Below are 26010 nucleotides of genomic sequence, written 5' to 3'. Positions count from 1 at the left end.
TGTTTCAGATAGTTCCCAGCAATGACTATAAAAGGGTCAGTTTGCTGGCCTAAGGAATTTGAAAAATGTGAATTTTCTGGATTGTTTTAACACCACAGACAAAACAATGAGCATTCAATGTTTTTCACTTAGCTTCTATCAGAGGGTTTTTGGAAATACATCCAAACAAGACAAGATCTGAATAAATATCAAGTAGATGCAACAATAGATAGATAGCAGCAACTACTAAACTGCTTGCAGCAACATTTAATGCTTTTGAAATGGTTGTTCATTGCTTATAGCTGAAAGATACGCTTTGGAGATGAATATGCATTTGCCAGAGATCCTGCAGTTTGGGCACCCTGGGATTGTCCCTCAGCTTGGCCCTTGGCTGGTGGAAACCTTCTCATCCACACTGACGCCCTGTCAGCTTGCTGGCTGGTGAGCATGGTGGGGGCAGCAGTCTTGCTACCCTTGCCCCTGGTACAGGACATTCTAGGCCCTGCCGAGTACTGTCCAGTGTCCCAGCTCCACGCCTCTCGCTGTGGAAGGGAACTGCGTAACCTGGTGTTTGCCAGTTGTCCTGAAACCATGCTTAACACCAGATGAAATGTGAAGAATACGAAGAATTTTTCTTAGCCAATACTAATGCAGTTACTAGGTCTGAAGACAAGCATAGAGAAATAAATAAAAACCTGCTAATAACTACCTGGACTTCAGCTCTGCTCTATGAGCTTTCCATCAGCTGTGTAACCAGGAATATGCTGTTAGGGTGCTTGTATAATTTTGTGGCTGGGAGCCAGGGCTTACGACCAGGCTACTGTTTTTCTCTGAGGATTCTGATGTGGGGCTGTGTTTTTCCAGCCCTTCAGCTCAGTTCTATTCAGATTTAAATTTCATCCTGCTAAAGAGTCAGAAAAAGGGTCAGAACTAGTGACCCTGCCCTGACAAACTTTTTATTTTATCAGCTGATGTTACCGCTTTGATGGGGCAAGACCTCTCTTCTGTCCAGATGGTAAAAAGGGGTTGTCTGTGATTATCAGCTACGTCACTAGAAACAAATTCTGAGGAAAGGGTTTTCTTCTGCCTGACAGGACAAGGTTTGACTCTCTGCATAATCCTTTATATACTGAACCTCGAGTTTGAACAAATAAATCATTTGAATCCTGATTTACAGTTTTCACTGTATGCTTATACACACATCCTTCACTTCTACCTTTTGCTCAAGACTAGACATGATAGTAATCCAAATATTTTGGCATGAAAATGGGTTTGAGAAATAATCTAGGAGTGGTGAAGTTTATTTTTTTTTTAATTTTTGTGTAAGTTTTCCACTGAATATTTGAAGTGTTTGGGTTTTTTACTCAACCCATTTAAGTGTATATTTAAGTAAACCAGTAGATTTACATGTATTAAAAGATCCATTTTAAATCTTCCCTTCGGTGAGAGATAGAGAGAAACCATTCCATGCAGCAGATGTATAACAGATGCTACTCCTAACATGTACTGCACTACTGGACGATGGCCAGATGCAGTGGTGATAGCATAGCTATTACCGTAATAGAGCAGAATAAAACTGAGATATGTAAGGAATGTGTTAGCTTCCCCACCCACTGCCTTGTCCACACAAATGGGAAGGAGGAGAAAAGTCTTAAGTGTGTCAGTTATCTGCATTATCATATACAGTCCCCACAATGACCCACTTTAAAAAATAACAGAATAATAGTGCACGTTTGAATACGTTAAATACTGTGAAGTCCATCCCATCTGGACCACACCAGGGCTCAGAAAATCTGAACCACAGTTCACAAAACCCACCTTCTTTCCATCTCCATATCCCAGGATAAATTTGCCAAGAACGCACAGCTCTAGAAGCCAAGTGAAATCACTATGGAGGAAAGGGTAATTAATCTCACCTAACCTTAACCATCAAGAAGCCAAACACCTCAGCAAAGGCAGTCGGTCTAGACCCTTTTCATAGTTACCAAAATAAAGGCACCTCTAGAAGGCATTCATCCTACTCATCTTAGTTTGAGCTAAGTGAGATGAATCCCACCCATAGTGCTTGGGGTCATCTAGTGAACTGGTGTTAAAGCCCAGACGTAAAACTTATCTCTTGACTTCCAGTGCTCAGTTTTGCCGTTTGACCTCTTATCAGTTCCTTTGGAAAGTTAATCTGAGAAAACAGATACTTTTCTAACAGTAGAGAAGATCCTTCCTGTCTGAAAAACACGTTTTCATTTTAGAAGGCAGGAAGGTATTTTTGAGACAAATCACCAACTACAGGTTGGGGAAAAAACCTTCTCGTGGTAGTTGTCCCTCTGGGCACACCCTACATAGGAAACCACAGGAAATGAACAGTTACCGTAGCTGAGTTGTGCAGGGTATAAATATCCCTTGTGCTCTACGAATTTGCCTTACTTTACTAACCACAACACAAATCTCACCTGCAACTCTGAAAGATGTCTTAAAAAGAAGAGACAATGTCCCTTAAATATTAATCCTTTCCACATGTAGGAAATGTGACTGGTCTGCACGTGATTGCATTTTAAAATGGAAATCATTGCACGGAATACAAAATAGATTCAGTATGAACCTTCTAAAATAAATGCACGTTAATTTCTTTTGTATTTTTTAAAGGTCAAATGCTGCAAATACTGGCCAGATGACACAGAGATATATAAAGACATTAAAGTTACCCTAATAGAAACAGAGCTCTTGGCTGAATATGTGATTCGAACATTTGCAGTAGAAAAGGTAAGTTTCCAAATTCAGTTTTCTTAACTACAATGGTATCTGCCTAAGTAACTTACATACAGATTCGACATGGGAAAGTTAAATCTTTTGACTGACATCCCGGTTTTGAAGCTATTTTTTGGGTAAACGACTACCGCCCTCTTATGGTAAGCTGTGTTTTTCTTTAAATGCAGCAACTTTTCTGCACTTTCCATCACTGTTGGCCCCTGCCTGAGTTAGAAAAAGTGATGTTCCTTGCCTAGGAGAAATCGAAGCCTCCCTCCCAGCAATCAATTGAAAAACACATTCGTGCTGTTTTCCCATCTTATGTTCCCCACAATCATTTTCTGTCTGTACCAGAGGCTGCATGCACCATTATTCAGCAGTCCGTGGTGGAGAATACTGTTACCTGTTGGGCCAGTGTGTTCCTGGTCTGCAGACACATAGTTGAAAAACTAATTTTCTTCTCAAGGCAATTTCACTTTTCACGTGGAATCCATCTTTATAGGGAGAGTTTCAATGACCGTGTTGTATTACTGTTTATTAGAATAATGCCATGAATTTGTTTGATGCTTACTAGATCTTGTAGCTCTCCCAAACAGCTTACAATATATGGACAACATACAATTAACAAATAAGGTACTTACTGAAAGTGAGAACAAGCAGGGTTAAAGGACAGGAGTGTTTTAATTGTATGTATCGAGACTCATTTGAGTTGCAGAACAACGAGGAAAGGGCCTGTTTGTAAGACTTGGTATTCCTAATGGCACACTGAAGTAAATGTTCTCCCAGTATCTCCATGAGTATCTCCATTCAACTAATTATTATAATTATATTATATATTATAATTATTTTTATAATTATTTTTTAGAAAACTCCTTTTGATTTAGTTGCATTACCTGTGATATAGTGGTTCTCCCTAATAACGAAATAGTATTCAATTATGGTTTTGAAGAACATAATCTTTAGCATCAAAGAATCCTGCACCCAGGTAGATGAAACTGCCAAAAAGATGGCCCAACAGGGTCTCTGTACATATATCCACAGTAACAAAGGAATTCATTTTTTTTCCTGTTTTATTCTTCAATCTAATACTTAAATATGCATCACTACAACAACCTGAGGGTAATGATAACAGAATTATGCAGTTTGAATGAACTGAAATATTGTGTCATGTTTACCACTATCCATAGTGTACATCAAATTCATTCAAGCCTGTTGTTTCCTTGCGTTTAGATATTTTTAATAAACAGATGAGAAACGGTGGCTACACTTTGAAGTAGATGAAGCACTGGTTGATTTCTATTCTGCAAATTTTAAGCCCGTGCTTTGATGTTAGCTTTTCACTTCTTAACTGGGACTGGAAAAAAAGACCTAGAGGATTTTACAGTTGATCATAACCAAACTGTCTTGAATAAGTGCATTAGAACAGATAGAGATAAAAGGCACTAACCATTTTATTTCTTAAAAAAAAATCTCCATCTGAAAAGATTTCATTTAGACACTGCTTTTTAATAGTTGGTAGTTTTTCAGTAAGCCTCTAAAAGCAATGTCAGTGTAGTTTGAGTAAAGCACATTTGTTTTTACTCTATTTTCTATATTTTTTAACTCTTCCAATGGTACTGGAAGGTCAAGTCTGTACATCTCTTCGCCATAATTCTCTCAAGTTTATATTTCTGATCTACTGGGACCGATACTTTTCAGCCATTCTAAGACAAGCTGCATGATGAGACAGAGTGCACCCTAAGCAAATCTGCAGATACCACTAAGTGAAGGGTGGTGTTGAAATGCTGAACATTGGAGCCTCAGTTCCAAAGGGCTTGAAGATTTGCCCAACAGAAACTTTTGTAATTCAGCAAGGAAAAATGCAAAGTTCTGCACCTTAGGTGGACTAACCCCATGTGTCTGTACAGGCTGTGACATCCTGGGACAACAGCTGACATCCAAGATGATTATGGATGTAGGGCATATGAGCTGCAAGGGGAGGTTCAGAGAGCTGGCCTTGTTTGGTGTGGTAGAGATGAGGAGGAGGGGTGAGGAGGAGGTGTAAGGAAGATCTGATTGCAGTCTGCATCTACCTCAAAGATGTTTAGAAAATCAAGGGCACCAAATTCTCCTCATTCTTCTTAATGGTAGGGTAATGTGGTGCTAAAGCAGGTTACCCAGAAAACTTGTGGAATCTCCATTCTTGGAGGTCATCAGGGCTCAGCTGGACAGAGCCACTGGTGACCTGATCTAGTGTTGGCATAGACCCACTCTGACTGGGAGGTTGGACTGGAGACCTCCAGAGGTCCCTTCTGACCATCTTTTCTATTTGTGGATGAACATCTCATACCTGCTCCTAAAATACAATTTAGAAGTTGATTCGTTTGGATATAAATTGATCACTTATTTTTATTTTTTTTAAATGGCTATTTGGTAATTATTGAGGAGTAGGGGGATAATGCTAAGAAAATTGAACCCAAAATTACACTCTGATTCTGAAGACCACTTCCTAGGTACGCTTTACATTGTGCGCATAAGCAATTCCTTTGGAGCAGTTCCTTTACGGCACAACAGTTAACTCGGATGAATTACTCTGTAATGTACAGCAGCACCATAAGTATTTGTAGGATTAGGGTCTACATTTTTCACATCCTAGGTTTTGTTAGCAATGTACACCATTTTCCGTTTGTTTCAGCTGAAAGAAAAAGTAAAAAATACAGGCTTTCCGAGCCGAGCATATGCTTTTATGATTCATGCAGTTGTGTTGCTATTTTGGGTTTAGAAACCAGCAGGGAAGCTACAGACATGAAAATTATTCTTTTGTAGGTATAATAGGCAAACTCATTATAAAAGTACCCTATATGCAAAATCTTTTCTAAGTAGCTGAGTGTTACCAACGATAGACAAAAATGCAGTCAGCATGACAGCATTTTCAAAACTGATGCACAAGAAACACAGGACGTATCCTGGCCTGTGCAAGAGCTGGGCACATTATTTTGGAGGGGTGGTTTACTTTTTGTGAATTGCCTCAAAATCAAGGCTGCGTACAGCATGAAGAATTTGTGTGGGGTACTCATTTCAATCTCAGTTTGTAGTGTCATGGCATTGCTTTTTGTATGGGATCTTTGTTTCTTGGGGGACCGTAGGCAGTTGTTAGGAGCAATATAAAAGTGTTTGGGACATGGACACCCCACCTACACACAGCTATTTACAGAGTTGGAGGCCTTGCTTACAGTAGCAAAAAGCTGTGTTAACTAACACACTCTAAAATCCCCAGAGTACAGAGACCAAATTGTATTTGAATGTGTTTGCTAGACTGTCTTAAAATGCAAATTACTTTGTCTGTTCCTGGGTTTTAATAGCTTTTAAAATTGGGTTTTAGGATATAAGGTCCTTTCTGTTGCAAGGGTGTGATCTCCTCGGTCTACACCTGCGTTACATATGCTCTTCATCTTCTCCCTGGCCTGCCTTTTTGTGTCGCAGTTTCCGAGGCAGATGAGTGTGGATGTTCCTCTGAGCAGATGCCCAGCCTGAGCTGTCAGAGCATCAGGACTCCAAGATACACCGAGCCCACTCCAGTCATGTAGCACTGGGCACAGCCAAAATTTCTCAGTCATTGAAAATCACAGACTCTTTTAGCTTGCATACTAGCAATAAATTAGGAAGTTTATATTACTTCATTATGCAAAAAGAATTAGACCTTTTATATGCAAAACAGCTCACGACAGGAAATACATCTTTAAGAAGAAAAACTGTAAACCACCAGTTATTAATATCACTGACATTTAGTCCAGCCTAGACATGATATGTCATAATTTTGCTGTTTGCTTATGAAATATGTATGATGGCCTCTCGTCTGTGGATCTCTACTGAGAATAAAATACTGGCAGCTACATTTTTAGAGGGGGAAGGGGAAATACAAGCACTAAGAAAATCAAACTTAGCATACACACCTCTAATATCCAGACTGCTTCAGAAAGTCACATGGGAAATTACTTACACGATCGGCTTCTCATTCATACCTGTCTTACCATATCCATGTCCTTGTAGACTGTGGCAAATCACTTGAAGGGTGAGCACGTGGAGGGTTACAAATGCAGCCCCTATGATTGGAGGTGCAAAAAGGTTTCTTACTATTCAGCTGTTTCTTTCAGACCAATGAAGGAGACAAATTATAAGGAAAATTATGCTGAGATTGTAGTTCCCTGAAGTCAGCAGCAAAACTCCTGTGGAGAGCAGTGGGAAAAAAATGTCATCTGTGCTATATGTTCATGGCCTTGCTGCTGACCTGTTCTGTGATCGTGGCATGCATCTTAAGGCCAGTTTTCAAAGCAACCTAGTGCTTAAATATAGAGATGAGCATCTATCTTGTGCTAAAAGTTTCTAACCAATCTAGTGCTAAATTACTCAGTTTTGTTGTAAGGCTTTGAAACCAGTTGATATAGAATCATAGAATCATAGAATCGTCTAGGTTGGAAAAGACCTTTAAGATCATCCAGTCCAACCATTAACCTACACTACCAAGTCCACACTAAACCAATCAAGGGTAGACTAGACTAAACCATATCCCGAAGTGCCACATCTACCCGTTTTTTGAACACTTCCAGGGATGGTGACTCCACCACCTCTCTGGGCAGCCTGTTCCAATGCTTGACCACCCTTTCCGTAAAGAAATTTTTCCTAATTTCCAACCTAAACCTCCCCTGGCGCAGCTTGAGCCCATTTCCTCTCGTCCTATCGCTAGCTACTTGGGAGAAGAGACCAACACCCACCTCACTACTACCTCCTTTCAGGTAGTTGTAGAGAGCAATAAGGTCTCCCCTCAGCCTCCTCTTGCTCTCCTGCTATGAGAAAGCTCTCCAACAGTCTGTACAGATATGGGTGTTGGTAGGGGGTGGATGTTTTTCAGCAAGGCTCAGGCTTTTGAAGTTACATTCTTACGATGTCTCTCGTCCAATTTCTTTCACATTCCAGCTTATTTTTCTTTTTCAACTCTTGTCTTTTCAACAGAGAGGTGCTCATGAGATTCGAGAAATTCGGCAGTTTCACTTCACTGGCTGGCCAGACCACGGTGTACCGTACCACGCGACAGGCCTGCTGGGATTTGTACGGCAGGTCAAATCCAAGAGCCCACCAAACGCTGGTCCTCTGGTTGTTCACTGCAGGTAGGTAGAACAGAAATCCCTCTGTTGTGTTGTCCACTAAACTCAGAACCTACTTTTGCTTCTCCTGTACTGCATCATCCCCAGACAGGTTGGTGAAGCCACTGGAGCTCTACCCACAAAAACTTCATACCTAAAATATAAACAAGAATGGCAAAACTGAGTCTGAAATCCTGCAAATGCCTGAATGAAAGATTTCATTTCAGTAATCATCCCACTGATCAAGTACCTGCAAGACGAACCCTTGTACTTTACATTTTCCAATACACTGCTGAACATTAACTGTGCTCTTCTTTTACTTTAGCGCTGGCGCTGGCAGAACTGGGTGCTTCATTGTTATTGACATCATGCTAGATATGGCAGAAAGAGAAGGCGTTGTAGACATATACAACTGCGTGAGAGAGCTTCGATCTCGGAGAGTTAACATGGTGCAGACTGAGGTATTGTTAATCTACTGGAATACTGCCTTACACTTTGCAAGAAAAACTATTCTTTTAGCCCATAAAACTAGAGCCCCTTTGTGGGTAGGCGCCATCCAGAAGGTAGTTTATTCAGTCATATGCAGAAAGTAATCCACACACAAACTTGAAGAACCACTGCCCAAATAAGTGCCCAGTTATGCTGCACTTAAGGTTTGCAATGGTTTTCAAAAAAAAAAAAGAAAATCGTGAGTGTTTCATCTCAGGGAGGATTCATTCTGGAGTACATCTTGTTGAGGCCTAGTTACATTATAGCACCTACAGAACTGTGCAGAGGAATGAAGAAACCAGAAATATTCTGAGTTTTATTATGGAGTGTTACTGCACTTCTGTTTGTACTTGTAACTAGTTTTAGTCAATCATTCTATATTAATTTCTAAATGAGTGGGATAAAGTTTTGTGAACTGCTGTTGTTCCTTCTGGTCTTGCTTCAGTGCCGGTAAAGTCAGAGACAATTAGTGGCAACCATATTAGTTGTTATTTTTTATTTACGAAAATACTAGTAGCGTGTGCTCTCTTTGTCAGTAATTATTTTAATTGCTTTTCCAGGAACAGTATGTATTCATCCATGATGCTATCCTGGAAGCCTGTCTTTGTGGGGACACATCTATACCAGCTTCTCAAGTTAGGTCTGTTTACTATGAAATGAATAAACTGGATCCTCAGACTAACTCCAGCCAGATCAAAGAGGAATTTAGGGTAAGTTGTGGCTAGCAGTACCTAGAAGCTATACAGTTCAGCTATGCTAAAGACTTCTACTTAAGTGCTTGCTTATAACCATGTGAATTTTGGACCAGGCCTGGGAGGGAAAGATTGCAAAAAAAGGGAAAATAGTATGTCACTAATTGCTATTGAATTGTGCTAAATCATAAAAGAATGCAATAAGGTAGTAGTAAAAATTTCTTTTACTCAAGGGAAGTATATCGATTCCTTCCACTGTCCTTTCTCCAGAAGGCAGGTTACTCTGCAACTATCTTTGAGGTTATTCTTCAGATCTGTATGCTTCCAGGATTTTTTGCTTCCAAACCCTGCTGACTGTGATGTGTTTTCATTTCTCTGCATATTGATTCCCACTGAAACTGAATGCTGAGCTGATCTATTCTTAAATATTTTGGGATGCTTTCACTGCTGTGTTAATTTTTCTCTTGTATTGTTTACTCTTTTTGAAAGACTTTAAATATGGTGACTCCGACACTGCGTGTAGAAGACTGCAGCATAGCACTTTTACCACGAAATCATGAAAAGAATCGCTGTATGGATGTTCTGCCTCCAGACAGATGCCTGCCTTTCCTCATAACGATAGATGGGGAGAGCAGTAACTACATTAATGCTGCACTGATGGATGTAAGTCTCCACTACATCATTAATAATAAAAAGGGAATAAGCAGCCCTCCAAACTGAGCAATGCCAGAAAGTGGAGTCAGCATAAGAAGACTGAAATCCTTCTAGCTTGTTTTCCAAAAACATGGCACAAAATCGTTAAACTCCCAAGTACATTTAGGATCCCACATATATTATGTCACAGCCAAGGTTCCAAAGCTATGCTCAGAGAGCAAGTCAGGGAGTTTTGATAAATTAAATGTCTGGATTTCTCCATAATGCTTGAATTTTTAACCATCTGGCCTAGGAAAAAAAAGAGTTACCTATTAAGACACTAAGGCAGTTAAATAGGATAATAGGTTTGCAGCAATATTTCAGTTCCCTTTGTTTCTAATTTAAACAGTAATTAACAAAAAAAATAATTGTCTGTCAGCACAAGATAGTACACAGCCATTACTTCAGTCTTTCTGTTTATTTCTGTTTGAATGAATGGTTCCTCTTCATGTGTGTGTGGATTTTTTTTTGTAATGCATCTATGGTAATTCTAATCCTGCTAATAGAATATCAGTAAAAAGACATTTAAACTGCCTTTACAGTCTGTAGATATTTATAGCCTATCTTTGACAATTTAGAGCTATAGTAATTATGGTTGTCAAACATAAACAACAAGAAAACAGAGGTTAGCAAAGAATGAGCACAATGTAAATGGCCTTTTTGAAAAGTGAAGCTAGAGTAATAACAGTTTATAGCAGTTTTTGCATTTATTTCCTTTCAAGTTCTCAAAGCATTTTCCTAAAATAAGCCTAAGTTCAAAACACTCCTGTGAAAAGGTAAATGTATTATCTTTATGTTTAACTATGTAGAGAAACTGAGAACAAAAGTTTAAGTGACTTCTCTAGGTTCTCACGGTAGGTCAACGACATTTCATATTAGAACAGAGCTTCCTTGATCTGCAATTTACAGTCTTGCCATCGCATTGTCTTCTTTCCCGAGAGTTCAGTACTGTTTTGTTCTGTAAATTATGTACTGCTCCGAAAGAGCAGTGCCTCAGTATTTGCTTTGAAAATGCTTGCCGCCTTCTCTGTTGAAACAATGAGCTGGATCCAAAAGTGTGTGTGGGCAAAAGACTCCAAGAGAGGAGGTGATTTGGGTGACTTTCCACCCTTGCCAGGCTCCTCCAATATCTCTGCACGGACGGACAAGAGCAGACATTTGTACCTCTCTCTAAACACTCAGTCTCCAGCAGGCAAGATAATGCGTTTTACCCTCTCCGCCTGCATCCGTTGAGATGCAGCTGGATCACTTCATGTAAACCTTTAAAGCTCACTTCAAGCAAAAGGGGTAGCAAGCATGATTATCATTATTCAGTATCAAATGAGTTTGAGAACGATTTCCCCAAAAAATCTGCTGGGGCTTGTAAGTGAGGGAGTAATGGAGAGCCCTCTGAGCATCTCCAATCTGCATGCAACTTCCAGCAAGACAGGACCAGTAGGATGGAAGGCAGCTGCCTGATTTACCAGCAGCATCGATACCTGCTGGTTGCAGTTTGCTGAAACCAGAAGAAAGAACTGAAGTCTTGCATGTCTTCATCTGTACCCCAAAACACATTAGATTCATTTTCTGTGGTCTGTTCCGTGACTGTCTCTGAAAGAAAGATGCAAATAGCTGATCAGATTGTGTATCTGTCACGGTACAAATACTTCAGTTCAAGGCATGTAGACTAGGCTTCGCCCTCCTTAATGAAGGCAATGGCAACCCCTCCCAAGTCTTGGCCCAGTACGGCCACACTGGCCTTCAACACTTAGGAGGGCGTAATTGAAAATTACACAATTGAACAGTTCCACCAAACAGCTCAGTCAACAACGTACTCTGGTACTTAAAAAAAAACCAAAGAGCACTGAAATTTATCCCCTGGGTACCCTCGCTGCTGTCAGATAGACCAGAATTTCAACAATATTTCTGAAAAATAACGATATTTCCTTTCGCAAGCATCATTCAAATTAACAGCTAAGTGCAGACAGCCAAGATTAATCTGTCCATTAACAGCTCAAAACAAAACCGTTGCTCAAAGTTTTGTAGGAGTTGCATTGGAGGCAAAAACCTCTGATGATTTTACTCTATGCCTGTGGCATAAAATAAGTTTCAGAAATATAACGTCTGCAGAAGTTATATTCTGCCCCAATACAGTTTATTCACTTTGAGGCATATAAGATCTTGGGAAAGAGCTGAAAACAAGGTATTAATTATATAGAAAATAGAAATAATGCTTTCAATCCCAAAGTTATGGGACTATGACTGGCATGCTGCTAAATGGATTTTTATCTTTTACCCTTCTTCTCACCATCTCTTGTTATTTCTTTGCAGAGCTACAAGCAACCATCAGCTTTTATAGTTACACAACATCCCTTACCAAATACTGTCAAAGATTTCTGGAGACTGGTCCTAGATTATCACTGCACTTCAATAGTTATGCTGAACGATGTCGATCCAGCACAAGTAAGTCCAGAAAACTGCTTCATTCAACAGAGCAGTGCTAGTGCCTTAGTATTTCAGCACATGAGCGCTTCAGAACAGCCTTAGGATGTAATTAGTTTTATAAAACAACATTAAATACTAACACACTAAAAAATTTATTTGTAGCTTGCAGATACACATAGGGAAAGAGGAATAAATCAGACCATCAGCAGCTTCTCCACCAAAACGTTAATGCACACACACATAAGTGCATGCACCCATCATTTATTCTGATAAGAAAACATGCTTTGGGAAGAGCTGCTAAAAACCAAAAATGATGGTTGTAGAATTTTGACTCAAGTCTGATACACACTAATAATAGCCAAAAGTCATAAACAGAAGCCAACAGCTATTCATTAGCCTGCCTGAAACAGGTCAATGACCTTGGTCTGCTTACCAGGGGATAGGTGTTCCCAGGGTGAAAATCTGTGTTATGTTTGGCACAAAATGACATTATTAGCAAGGAGAGAGGAACTAAACAAGATTGGAGACTAAGCATCCTTTGGAAGAGAAAACAGGGCAACGAAACATATAGGGGAGCGTAATGACTTTACAAAAGAGTTGTGCATGCTGTACATGTTCTTTAGAAAATTGGAAAACTGTACCTACTGGTTTGGCAATTTAATCACTAGCATTAATCACTAAGTGTCCTAGAGCCTGGCTCGCAACTGCGCAATTCCAAGTTCTTATACGGATATCATTTCCTTGGTTCCAACAAACTGCACCAGCCGTCTGCTGGAATAACGTGGTGGTAATCTGGATTCTTAATATGTAAATATTTGCTAATTATTGGCTAAGAGCAATTGTTATTTTTTTTTTATAGCAGACTGCGTGTCATTCTTACTCTTGATATGATCAAGAATCTTTTTAGTTTTCCTGAGTATTGTTCACAGCTAGAAAAACGTTTCCTTCTATTTCTTTTTAACATGAAGAATTCATTTTTAAAACATACTAATCTTCCGTTTTGTCTTTCAAAGGACTGTGTAGGAATTCCACACACTCTTTTAAAGACTGAATTTCTGATTCCAAGCCCTTAACTGTCTACAGGGAGAAAAATAGAAATGAAAGACAAAACTTTTATTCATGAGTCTAAGATTATTTTCTGAGTGAGTAAGGAAAGACTCAAGGGAGTCAGACTGTTAGGGACTGCTGAAGAGAGTTTTTTTAATTTGTGGGCTGTGTTTTGAATTTACAATACTGTATGGCTATTTCAAGCATTTATTAGCCTCACAGGCTTTTAAAAGCTATTGGGATATACAGTTAATGCACCTGCCTCTGCAGTATGTTAAACCTTTTCCCTCTAATGTGAGTAACAATCTTTTCATTAGGAATAAATCTCAAAAACCCTCAGAGCAAACAGAAGTGGAGAGAGGGCAGAGCTTATTAAAAACACACATTACATTCAGATTTATTAATAATTACTGTTATCATTATTATTTATGTATATATGGAGTGTGTTAAAGTTCTGTTTAGATATTACAATTTATGTGGATTGTTATGCTCTATTGGGAAATTAAACGCAACCTTTCACGGTGACTCTGACTTAAAGAGAGTCGCTAGCATCACATGCATGCAAAATGCATAGACCTAAATGCTTTTGGTTTCTTTAGAACTTGAAAATCTCAGCTTCCTAAAACAGCTCCAGCAAACAGCTCTGCTTATTATCATTTAAGCATTTTTCAAAGATCTGTTAGAACAGTATTCCTATGTATTTGAAAGACGTATACTAAATTGTGCACATGTTAAATGATCTGAGCACCGGCATTTGCACTAGTCGTATGCATTGTATTTTGCTATCCTGTACACTAGCATATTTCAGAATAAAAAATTGTGTAAGATTTAGACAATATTTGGAAAGTAATTTGCTCAGCAGACCGAATCATGTGGGGGCTTTCAAATAAATGAAAATATATTTTCCTACTTGAAATTTCTGTTTTTAACTTGTTAAAGTGAACTCCTGCAAATCAGACCCTGTTCTCTTTTTAATTCATGTAGTAAATGATTATGTTTTCCTAAAATGTAGTCATCTCTAAATGGCTTTGTTGAGGAATAAGTGTTATAAGAAATGCAAAACAACATCTGGAGTAAATGTGATTTGTCAGCTCAGCTCTGGATCACCAACAGCAATGCAGGAGAATGAAGACCACAGCTGTTTTACTGAATGAAATAAAGTTCCAAATATGACATCAATGCTTCTGCAAGCAAACAAAATTTCATGAGTTCATACTTAATTTCAGTGAATGCTTGCAAAAGCTACATGTTTGAACTGCTGTAAATATCCCTGGAAAAAAATCATTAGGGTTTTTATGGGAAAAAATGGACAAGCAGAGTCTAGCTTCAAAAACCTCCATGCAAAGTGTTGATTTAATCTGTAAAGTATTAACACAGATGATAATTGGTTCCATGAATTAAGCCATCATGATATTATTAGATGCTAAAACTGTGCAAGATAATGGTAATGTTACTTTGTGACCTTTAGATACCTAGAAGTAATGTTTTCTGAGCACTAAAGACAGCATAATTACTATTTTCAGGTGGCATTCATAAGATGAAATTGAGCAGTTGTTGAAAATTTAAAGCAATTCTGAAACTAGCCGATAGCGTCAGTCATGGCTGAAACAGATGTGAAGTCAAGTCCTGAGTTTTGAGAACTGATGCACCCTTCATAGTATAAAGTACACATTCTGATGTAGCTTGAATTATTACCAACTTTTCAGGACAGTTGGAGATACCAGACCTTTGGTCTTTAGGCTCCAAGACTGTCTCCAAGATATGGTAACATTTGACAGCATCCCCCTGTCCTGTCATACGGTATTGCAGAATTGACGTTGAGTGTCAGAAATGTGTTACTCCAAATACCAGAGAATGGGAGTACAGCAGCAAGTGATAGCATGTTCAATTAAGTGAAAAGGCATTTGTTTAAACTTGTTCTGCACAAGTAAAAGCAGAGCGCTCAAAACTGATGGAGGATGGTGTACTGTGTATTTTATAAAGATATTGTGTGAGAATGTCAGTAATGAATGTAGCACAAAGAAAAATCTAGAAATCTTTATTGAGGCAGCATGAAATTCAAAGTGATTAACTGTGCTCTTTTGCATTTGTCATCTTCTACAGCTGTGTCCTCAGTACTGGCCAGAAAATGGAGTACACCGACACGGTCCTATTCAGGTGGAGTTTGTATCAGCTGATTTAGAAGAAGACATAATCAGCCGGATATTCCGAATTTATAATGCAGCCAGAGTAAGGATGTTATTTGCAAAACAGTTCTGTCTCAGTAGATGAGTTGATTCTATTCAAGTCACAAAAAATGAAAGTTAAAATCACATAAAACCATTCTCATTTTTCAGCTTATTTTTTTGAGAGCAGCAGTGCAAGACTGAGTCACACCATAATCAATAAGAAAAAACCTTCTAGGTGTAATTAAAGTAAAAAATATTTTCATGCATATCTCAAGTGTGTTAAATGCAAATGAAATAAATGCAGTATTCAGATTGGTAGCCAAGAAATGCCGAAATCAGTGCTGTTTTCAACAGTTTGAAATTAGCCATCCTGCATATTTGTATCCTGTGTTATGTGAAGAAAGCTATGCACCAATACTAGGCATGTTTTTCAATACCAGTCCCAGGCTTTTAGTGAAGATCCTGTCCCACTAATCACGCTAAATAATATATGTAAGCACTTCAGAAGGACAAGTATGTTCTCATATCCAGCTTTTATGCTCCCATAAAGTTGACAGAAGACTAAACAAGGCATGTCTTTCAAGCTGAGTGGAAAAAAGATTCCACCACAGACCAGGCATCTCTCCCCATCCAGATGAAGCGAGCCTTTGCAATGGACTGGTATCGATCACTGAAGAACCATAGCTAGGAATAAGCAACACCCCCTGCTGAAGAAAGTTGGGAACTGCCCTGAGATCTGGTAGCTCTTAGGACAGTGAGAGAGAGACCCCCAAAAGACACAGGAAAACATGTTAATATCTGAACAGGGAAGCAGACTGTAAGCTTCAAGATATTTCTCTAATACTGTGAAGGCCTTGCATTCGCAGTAAACGTGGCAGCATAAAACATAATCTCCAGCAGAGTTAATGTGAGCTTTAGCAGGCACTGGGTCTGGCTGATGTGCTTTGGGAAGAGGGGCCGTCAGCTGAAAGAAACTGGCCAGGAAATCAGTAGATTCCAAATTTTGACATAAAGCAGACAAAACCCACTGAAGAACATATGTGATGCTGCATCCACTTTGGTTTATCCCCTTATCTTGTTAATCTTACATCCTCACTATTACCTCTTACTCTAGAGGAAAAAATTGTAATGTCAACATTTCTGTGTGTGGCTCATTTTAAAAGTGGCACTAAAATGCCCTCACTTTGCACAGAAGTGAAAGTGGCAAATCCTAGACTACAAAAACAGTTTTCATGCGTGTGTTTATTATGCCCTTTTCAAAGGACTGTAATTTTCTGCCACTAACACTTGTTCTATGCTCCTTTTTTATTTTAAATCACCATAAAGCAACTGTTCAGTAACATTTCACCAGAGGGGTTCTGACTGCTGCAGTAGCACACAATAAAATAAAATGTAGTTAGATTTTTTTATAATCTGGAAAAATCTGAGGGTTTCGTTTGGTTTTTTAAATGTTTCCTGCTTCAAAATATCTTGAGAGGTTTTGACCTTTCTCGTAAAAAAAGACAGAAGCACGCAAACATTCTTCAAAATGCTGAAGCATATGAAAAAAAAAGGTATATAATTGAAGTTGTGTTGCAGCTCCCTCTTTGCTACCAATTTCCTGCTATGATATTAATTAATTATTTGCTTGATCCTGCAGCTGTACCATTGCTCTATTCTAGTCTATTTGTATAGCACTCTGTTTAAAAGCTCTTGTTCTAATAACTCTGTTGGAAATTAAAAGTCGTAACTCCTCAAAGGCAGTTGAAATTACATTAGTAGTTTGTCAGCAGTGATCTGCCTGAACAGCTTTCCTCACTGATGCAAATACTGAAATTACGTACCAAAAAAAAAATGCTGTTACTTTTTCCTGCTTGTTATCTGAATCTTTACAGCCCCAAGATGGCTATCGGATGGTGCAGCAGTTCCAGTTCCTGGGATGGCCCATGTACAGAGACACTCCTGTTTCTAAACGCTCCTTCTTGAAGCTCATCCGCCAAGTGGAAAAGTGGCAGGAAGAATATAACGGGGGAGAGGGACGCACGGTTGTACATTGTTTGTAAGTACCGGAAACAGAAGAGAGAAAGTAAGGGAATACTGTTACAGAATTTGTGGTGGTTTTTAAAAGATTTGTGAAGAGGTAAAGAGGCATCTATCTAATCTGGAACTGGATAAATAATACAAATGCTCATTTAAAAGCTTTGAATACAAGAGGAATTGTGTAATTTTTTATGTAGATTCATGAGTTTCCCTCTCTGTCCCTATGAAAAGGTGATGGGCACAGGTTAGCTCTATTTTATATAAAGATGTCCAGTGACATCTGCAAATGGAAGAGGTGCATATTTATTCAGAGCAAATCAAAATTGTACCTTCAGAACTACGTACCTTTTATTTCTACAGATAAGGACTGTAGAAATAAGTAGTATTGGAAGGGTGATTCCTCTTCCAGACATAAAGCACAGAAGTAGAAGTGCCGTGATAGACCAGTTATGATGAGCCTGGAATTGCCTTACCTTTCTCTAATAATGGTATATATTTTTGTCCTCCTTTGACCTTTGTGCTCCACTGGTGCAGTCTCTCATCCACTCTGCCACCATCCTCCTTTTGATATGGCTTAATACTTGTACATGCTGTTTGCCCTCAACAGTAGCTGGTCTTTTGAAACCAAGTCTTCAGTGCTTGAAGTTGTATCCCTCTTCCTCTAAACATCTGCTTAAAGATGCTGCCATGATGGAGAAGGCACATGCTAATGGAAAAAGCACATGCTAATGCGCTTTTCAGAAGTTGGGACCCAAGAGCAGACAATAACTTCCGGAAGTTTGGTTTGCAGTTACTGAATGTTAGAACAATGGAGGAAAAGAGTGTATTAATAATTCCCACTATCACTGACCTTGAACAAGTCATTGCTCTTCAGTTTCCCCATCTGTAGAATGGGGATAATAATACTTTCATCAAAGGAGCATTGTGCAGTGTGATTAATTAATGTTTTGAGATCTTTAGTTGAAAAGACCCTTTTGAAGTGCAAATTACTGTTATCTCTGAGGTGGCTGATGATATTAAATAGTTGTACAACATCACACATGCGTCACTTCCAGGCAGTAAAGAAAGAAACAGCTCTAATATAACCCTTTTAAATGACTTTATTTTAATTAAAATTCTCAGAGAGTCCCACAATATCAGGCAATGTTTTGGCAGCAGAGAGCATTCTTTTCATACTGCCTGGATGTGACAGATGTGCGACGTTGTAGCCTCCTTTGAAAATCAACCATTTGCGAAGCTGGTTTGAAAGACCCACTACCTAACTAGTCTGCACTCTGGTAATTGTTAGGGTTTATTATTTTCGGTGAAGTGCAGCCTAAAGATTCTGATTAGAATAGCTGTAGAAATAATAGGGTTTCCAGAAAGAAAGAGATTCCCTTAAAGATTAAAAATAACTGGGGATAAAGTATTATTAAATACTGTATTTGATCACGCATGTGAGCATTTGTGCCTGCCTTCTTTTTGAGCAGCTCACTTCGGGTTCTCATCCTCTGATACCGTGGGTGGAGGGGGAATACGTACACTTTTAAAAGTAGACATTGCCAGGCAGCCGGCCCCTCTGCCTGCTGCCAGGGAGTGAGCCCGTCAGCCGGGGAGTACGGCAGCACCGCCTAGTGCCATGCCAAAGGTGGAGCCACCAGAAGGGCTCCTACAGGTGAGGCTTTTGGCACTTCTGCTGTTCCTCAGAAATGCCTTTGGGTCCAGGAGGAAAGCACCAGGATTTGGAATAAACGAACTCAAAGACCCACTTTCTCTATAACATTTCCAGGCCTGATGCTCATTGCAACCTCGTGCGTTTACAGTGCAAAGGGGTGCTGAACTGAATCTAAAATACCTTGTCCTTACTTTAGCATCCTCGTTGTGCTGTCTCAAGTGTTCACTGAAGGGTGGTACAAAACTCAGGCATTCAATTCCCCCCAGGCTTTCAGCCTGCTGAATTCTGAATCATAGCTCTGAGATCATTCAGCCCATTAATTCCAATTAGAAATCATGTTCTGCCTGGAGTTCAGCAGCCTTCGAGGGCAGGAATAGGCTGTGTTTTCTCCCTACTGGAACTCATGCCTTCTGTGGCCATCCCTGGTTCTGTACGAACTTGTAACATAGAATCAATTGTAACTGAGCCATTTTATCACTTCTGTTGTAGGAATGGAGGTGGCCGCAGTGGGACATTTTGTGCAATCAGTATTGTTTGTGAAATGCTTCGACATCAGAGGGCTGTTGACGTATTCCATGCTGTGAAGACACTGAGGAATAATAAGCCTAACATGGTGGACCTTCTGGTACGAGCTTTTTAACTGCACCACTAAATAGAAAATGTTCCTTTTTCTCAGAAGACTCAGTAAGATTTCCAGGATTTGCAGTGGGAGTTGTTCACAAAGCAAGCAAGTCATTTTCAAAGGGGATAATGAAGTCACTTCACTTGTAAGGGTATTTTTACACTGCTTTCTTCCCAAGGAGACTTTCCCTCTGTTCATTTGAATTTTTTAAGAGTTTTAAACTTTCAGCCGAACATCCTTATTAATTTTCTTTTCTAACAGGCTGAGCCAAGTGGTGAGCAGCCCTTGCATGGTAGAAATAATAGTTATGTAAAATTAAATGCCAGATTTTCAAATTATATATTTTATAAATAGCTTAATCGCCTAATATTTATCAAAGCCATGAATTTCAGTTTGACATCCAGAATATTGCATTTAATTATGGTTGCTCTATCTCATAGAAAGATTAAAGAAGTCCAGAAACAAGGAGCCATGTACAATTATTTTCCTAGAGAGTGTTTTATGGGCTTTTTTTTTAAATGGAGAATTGCTGAAGTGCCAGCTGCTATGCCAGAAGAGCTGCAGAACAGCTTAAACCAGCAGGTTCTTACACTCCAGTGTGTAGTTCTGCACTTGGAGATGGGTGTAGTGTGATATTCTGAAGCCTGGGCTATAAAAGTCACTATTTTACAACATCCTGCTGTAGAGGTGGCTGCTTAAGAGGCAGCTGTATTCCATTTAGCATCATAGGCAGGAGGAAGCAGCATCTGGGCATCTTCAGGGATGCTAAACTAATCTGAGCTAATCTTGCAAGCTCTGGTTAAAAAAGTTTGGGTCATATTTCAACATCTTTTCTACAGAGTGCCCAGGGTCCAGCCTCTTGTAATTTTAGGAGAGATTCTCCCCTGTCAGATGAGCTACTGAGAGCTGGGTGTGAAACACATTGGAGAATGGGCAGAAAGCAGGAATTTCTGTTGAGAAGAGTGAGGCTTTCAGGCTCATGTGCAGATGGGTAGGGTTATCCATTTCCCCACCACATGTATCACTACGCCTCATCTGTCCCATAGAAGAACGGCTCCCACCACCTCCTCCATCGCAGTGCTGTCGTCTAGCCTACCTGTGAAGTCCCTAGGCCCTGCTCTGGCCAGGCTCATGGGGAAAAAAAGCCAGATGTTGCCAGCTGTGCAAAGCAAGGAGGGAGTTTGCGAGCAGCACCACAGGGCCATGAGCCAGCAATGTGGAACTGTGAATCTTGTATCAGTGAGAAACTATCAATCTTTCGCAGTGGTGGGAGGGAGCAGGTTAGCTGGCTCCTCTTCTTCTGGTTTATATTCTCAGGAGGAGAATCGGCATGCTGAGAACCATATATTTTTATTTCCTAGCTATTAAGAAAAATGTCCTACTTCTTCATTCAGACAGTATAGTTTGGATAGAGACTTGGCAGGCCTGCTGTTCTCCGTTCTCCCAGAGCTTAAGTCCACAGAACTCACTGATCTCTTACTCATTTATTTTATAGAAATAAAAAGAAAATTACCAGTGTGAAGATGTACAGTTGAAGAAATACAATTCCCATTTGTGACAGTTCTCCAGGTATAGATTTGTCAGGCAGGTGTCTCCATTTTTCAGCAGAGAATTTTATTAATCAAAAGCTCAATGTATTATTTTAGAATATAAAAATAGCTTTTAGGAAATTGAGGATGGTATTGAGAATGCCTGGATGGCATTGAGAGGCCTTGTGAGGCCTTTTCGTTAGGAGATTTCAAAGCATTTGTGAAGGAGATCAGTATTGTTTTCCTTACTTTACAGACAGAGGAACAAAGGCAGGGGACTATCAGGACTTTTCCCATTATCACGTAATTCACTGACAAAGCAGAGTTAGAAGCATATCTCTTCAGTCTTGGTCTGCTACTTTGTAGAAACAAATATTTGAATTAGCAAAGTTTCAATTTCCATGTAGATTGTTTCATGGTAAAAGGGAATCAGGACACTTGAGTTCTTTTCCTGATCCTGTTACTCACTTTATCCTTTATGACCTTTCTTATATTAATGTGTCTTTGCCTCAGTTTCCATATCTGAAAAATTAGAACAATAATATTCATCTACCTTTGTAAAATTCTGTGGTGAAAGATGAAATGCTCAGAATTATAATGGTATTTCATAAAAATAGTTTCAAGACTGCTTTATCAATACCTGTTATGCACTTTCGGACTAGATGAAGGGCAATCTTTACAGTCCATGCTTAGAGATTCATCTCTTAATTTCATTGAAACCTTTGGTTTTCCTGCAAGTGTAAAAATCCGAATGCTACATCCATACAATATGGAAATCTATTAAATTCTGCAGCCATCTTACAAAGGTAACACATGGTATTACAAAATGTCTACTACAGAATGCCCAAAGCATTTTGTGATAAATGTTATTGGACCTACCAATAGGTGTCCTAGAAAAAAAAATATAAATATAACTCTCTGAAGCTAGCTAACATAAAGAGACTTTTAATATCCACCATCGAGTGAATAATAAAAATGTACAAAGGACACACATGAGTGAACACAGTGGGAAATAACATATGTCTGGTCTTTAAGACAGGTATTCAGTTTACTGAAAATGACAGTTATTCTGCTGGATCAGTAAATCAGCGTAAAATGAGCATGGAAGAATGGGAACGGATGAGTGGCTGATCTCTTGTTTTGATCTGTTATGTAGTTATAGAATAATTTCCATTTATTTAGAAACATATATGCAATAAAAGCAGAAAAAGAATGATTTACATAATACTCCTTTTTTTCCTTTCTTCTTTTGTATTCTTTTCTCCTTCTGAAGAAGACACAAGCAGTTTATGGAACCCTGCAGGATTTAAAACCTCACATACAACTCACTCATAACTTAGGTGATACGTACACCTAAGATTTGTCTTCTTTTGAAGTGACAGCTCTCAACAAAAGAACTTAGAAATTGCCCATGCTTGTCGATAGCTTTTTGATTGTTGTAATATTATTTGGTCTCTTACATGTTAAGGGGGACTCTCTTCTCAGCTAAAATGTGACCCAGAATCACAAGTACAGGCCAAAAGAGTTGATGCTTTAAAATACTTGCTTCAATGAAAAGGAGAATGTATCTGAAGTGTAATTGTAATCCTCCTACTTGGAATCACAGAATCATAGAATCGTTTAGGTTGGAAAAGACCTTTAAGATCATCCAGTCCAACCATTAACCTAACACTACCAAGTCCGCCACTAAATCAGTTAAGGGTAGAGTAATAATTCATTTCATGTTTCCTGGCTTGGTGGCTGGATTATTTTTTAATGAAAGTAAAAACTAGGAATCATTAAGGTTGGAAAGGATCTCTAAGATCATCATTCCAGTCATCAACACAACACCACCATGCCTGCTAAACCATGTCCCAAAGTGCCAAGTCTACCCGTTTTTTGAACGCTCCCAGGGATGGTGACTCCACCACCTCTCTGGGCAGCCTGTTCCAATGCTTGACTACTCTTTCCGTGAAGAAATTTTTCCTAATATCCAACCTAAACCTCCCCTGACACAGCTTGAGCCCATTTCCTCTCATCCTATCGCTAGCTACTTGGGAGAAGAGACCAACACCCACCTCACTACACCCTCCTTTCAGGTAGCTGTAGAGAGCGATAAGGTCTCCCCTCAGCCTCCTCTTCTCCAGGCTAAACAACCCCAGTTCCCTCAGCCGCTCCTCATAAGGCCTGTGCTCCAGACCCTTCACCAGCTTCGTTGCCCTTCTCTGGACACTTGTAATGTTGGGGAGGTGAAGGCTGAGTGCTGTCAGCTAGTTAAGTCTGTTATTGTTCCTATATGATAGTACGTGCTTAGTTATCTTTTATTAATTGATTGAAGTGCATAAGAGAAAAAGGCACCTCGGTGACAGAAACAGTCATAAAACTGGCAGGTATTTCCAAACCAAATTTTTAGAAGCCAGAGCCCTTGGATTCAGGGAACCCGCACCTACTATTTCTTTCAGCTTTTTTTGTTTCATTTAAATGTTTGCTAAATGGCTAAATATTGCGAGTAGCAAGAATGAAAACAGAAGAGGGATATGTGTGTGCACAAAAAACTGTGAAGTCATCGGTGACCGCGCCATTTAAAGTTGCAGAGTGGGCGAGAGTCAGTCAGAAGCATTGGCCTCTCTGTACCGCTGAAGGTGTGAAGGGGGTGAAGTCACAACCCTTCGTCTGAATGATGCAGGCTGGGTTTGCATGCCACGGGAAGGGGGTTTCCCTGGGATCGGCCCTGTTTCCAAGCGCTTGCAAATAAAACCAGCAGGTCTGTGTCCAAAGCACAGGGTTGGCACCTGGAAACTTAGGCTAGGTAACAGAAGAGCTGTTAAGAGCCTAACTTATGCATCACCATTAATTGCTAAAAATTAATTGGAATGAATCCAATTAATTTAGCTCAGGCCTGATCTCACAGGCCTGTTGCACTGGGAGAGGACAGTATTTCGGCATGGGTTTGGGCTATACGTAGAGGAGGAACAATAAGCAGCTCTTGCCCTGAAATGTAGCAAGTGTATGAATGACATTAAAATAAGTTACGATCTGGGAAGTACTAGACGCTGGGTCTATTTTAAGATAAACATTTCCAGGGAGGAATTTCAATAACTCTAATTCTGGTAAAGTGCTACATGAGCATTTTGACAGATGACAGAAGGGTTGCAAGTCAATTTGCTTATGTGTAGTCAATTTTTCTGATACAAGTGTATTAGAGCAGCTAAATACACATCTAATATGAGCAGCACTGTAAGTTACTGTGGGTAGTGTCTATTTTCTGGTTAATATAAAGATTTTCTTATCTGAATATAAATTGGATTTGCAAACTGGTTCCCACTGACAACAGCTGATAGTAAATATTTTTAACAGAAGAGAAATATTGATCCCCTTAATTAAGTCCCTTCAATAACTGACTTCGTGGTTTTCTTTTGATTTTTCAGGATCAATACAAATTCTGCTATGAAGTGGCTTTGGAATACTTGAATTCTGGCTGATTGCATAGCCAGCACAGACAAAGTTCCTCCTTTCACCACCACAAACAAAGCAAGTCGCTTCATGATATCTGTGTAAATGAGGTGAAGACTTCTCAGTGTTACGCTTATACTGCTTTGTATAATTGGCTCTTTTTAAGAGCCCAAAAAGATGTTTATAAAACTGCTAGCACTGCCCGTTTTCCACTATAATGCCGCTGCTTGACACCCATATGAACGTACACCAAACCACATGGCAGTTGTTGAACACTGTATTCATACATAGCCATTGATGTGGTGAAGCAGCATAGTCCTCTGGTAAATAAGAGAGCACAATTATATTCTTATGAAGGAATTTGTACTTTTCTGTTATATTTCGTTGCCTGTGATTCTCAGTTATTGTCACAGCCTAGTGTACATTTCTGTTCTGTGGAGAATGCTGTCTGGCATTTTGATAATATATGATTTTAGTTATATTTGTATTCTAACACGTGCATAATAAATGAATCATATGTAGCTTATCTGAACTAATGGAAAGACATGTACCAAATCATGTTAACTTTGTTGAGTTGTAATTTCTATCCACTTTGTACCATTTCAGAGAGAGAATCTTGATAGAAATACAGTTAGAAAATGCAAAATACTGGATGCTCAGATTAATATATCCAAAGCTTTTTCATTTGTTTATATTGTAAATATTTTTTGATTTCATCAAATTATTTATTCATTAAAATGAATTTTTTTGTGAAGCACAGTGAGTGACAATCATTTTTATTAAGCCCTGGAAATGCTTACTGTATGATAATGTAAACATTTGTTTACCTTGTATGGATTCTCAGCTCAATAAATAATTACATACATGATAAAATCTCGTTTAATTTAGTATCTATTGGCATCTGAGTGCCTTCAGCTAAGCCTCTTTTCAGATTAATTCTTGTAGACACTGAGCCACCGCTAGAGCATGTTTATTGTACGATCCAGTGTTAATCCAGCCAATAGCAAGATGTACCGTGCCAATATATAAAAAGAGGTGAATTGTATGTTTAAAGATGCACATGCACAAATGCAGAACCTGAAAATTGCCCTGCTGTATGAAGAAGAGATGATGCTGGGCTTGCAGTACTGTCTTGTCACAGCGTTCCTCTGCAGCCCTGAGCACGCCCTGCCATTCGCGCTGCGTCTGCTGCTGCGAAAGGGGTGAGGGCGTGTTCGTTCTTGGGAAGAATGACTGCTCTTGGGGGGGAAGTAATTCCTCGTGTTAAAGACACCAATGCTAGAGTGACTGGCGGGGTTAAGAAGTGAGTAAAACTGCTCTGTTACTAGGTCTGTTACCAGTTCTGCCAGTGGACGGGTTTACACCATTAAAGCTCTTGCCTGTCCTGAGAATGGCTGTAC

The 26010-nt window shown here is 39.3% G+C and overlaps 1 protein-coding gene across 1 annotated transcript in view; it reads left to right on the top strand.

Moving 5' to 3' along the window:
- PTPRM (protein tyrosine phosphatase receptor type M) overlaps window positions 1-24639 on the top strand; it is a 509987-nt gene extending 485348 nt beyond the window's left edge. The window contains exons 26-35 of the mRNA XM_075706282.1: window positions 2620-2736; window positions 7711-7865; window positions 8167-8302; window positions 8891-9040; window positions 9512-9685; window positions 12026-12157; window positions 15290-15415; window positions 17229-17392; window positions 19517-19652; window positions 24586-24639. Coding sequence (XP_075562397.1) covers window positions 2620-2736; window positions 7711-7865; window positions 8167-8302; window positions 8891-9040; window positions 9512-9685; window positions 12026-12157; window positions 15290-15415; window positions 17229-17392; window positions 19517-19652; window positions 24586-24639 — 1344 coding nt within the window. The remainder of the gene's footprint in view (window positions 1-2619; window positions 2737-7710; window positions 7866-8166; window positions 8303-8890; window positions 9041-9511; window positions 9686-12025; window positions 12158-15289; window positions 15416-17228; window positions 17393-19516; window positions 19653-24585) is intronic.
- The last annotated feature ends 1371 nt before the right edge of the window (window positions 24640-26010 follow it).

Source organism: Pelecanus crispus, chromosome 2 (assembly GCF_030463565.1).
Source record: "Pelecanus crispus isolate bPelCri1 chromosome 2, bPelCri1.pri, whole genome shotgun sequence".
Taxonomy (NCBI): Eukaryota; Metazoa; Chordata; class Aves; order Pelecaniformes; family Pelecanidae; genus Pelecanus; species Pelecanus crispus.
This window is presented reverse-complemented; position numbering and strand designations above follow the sequence as displayed.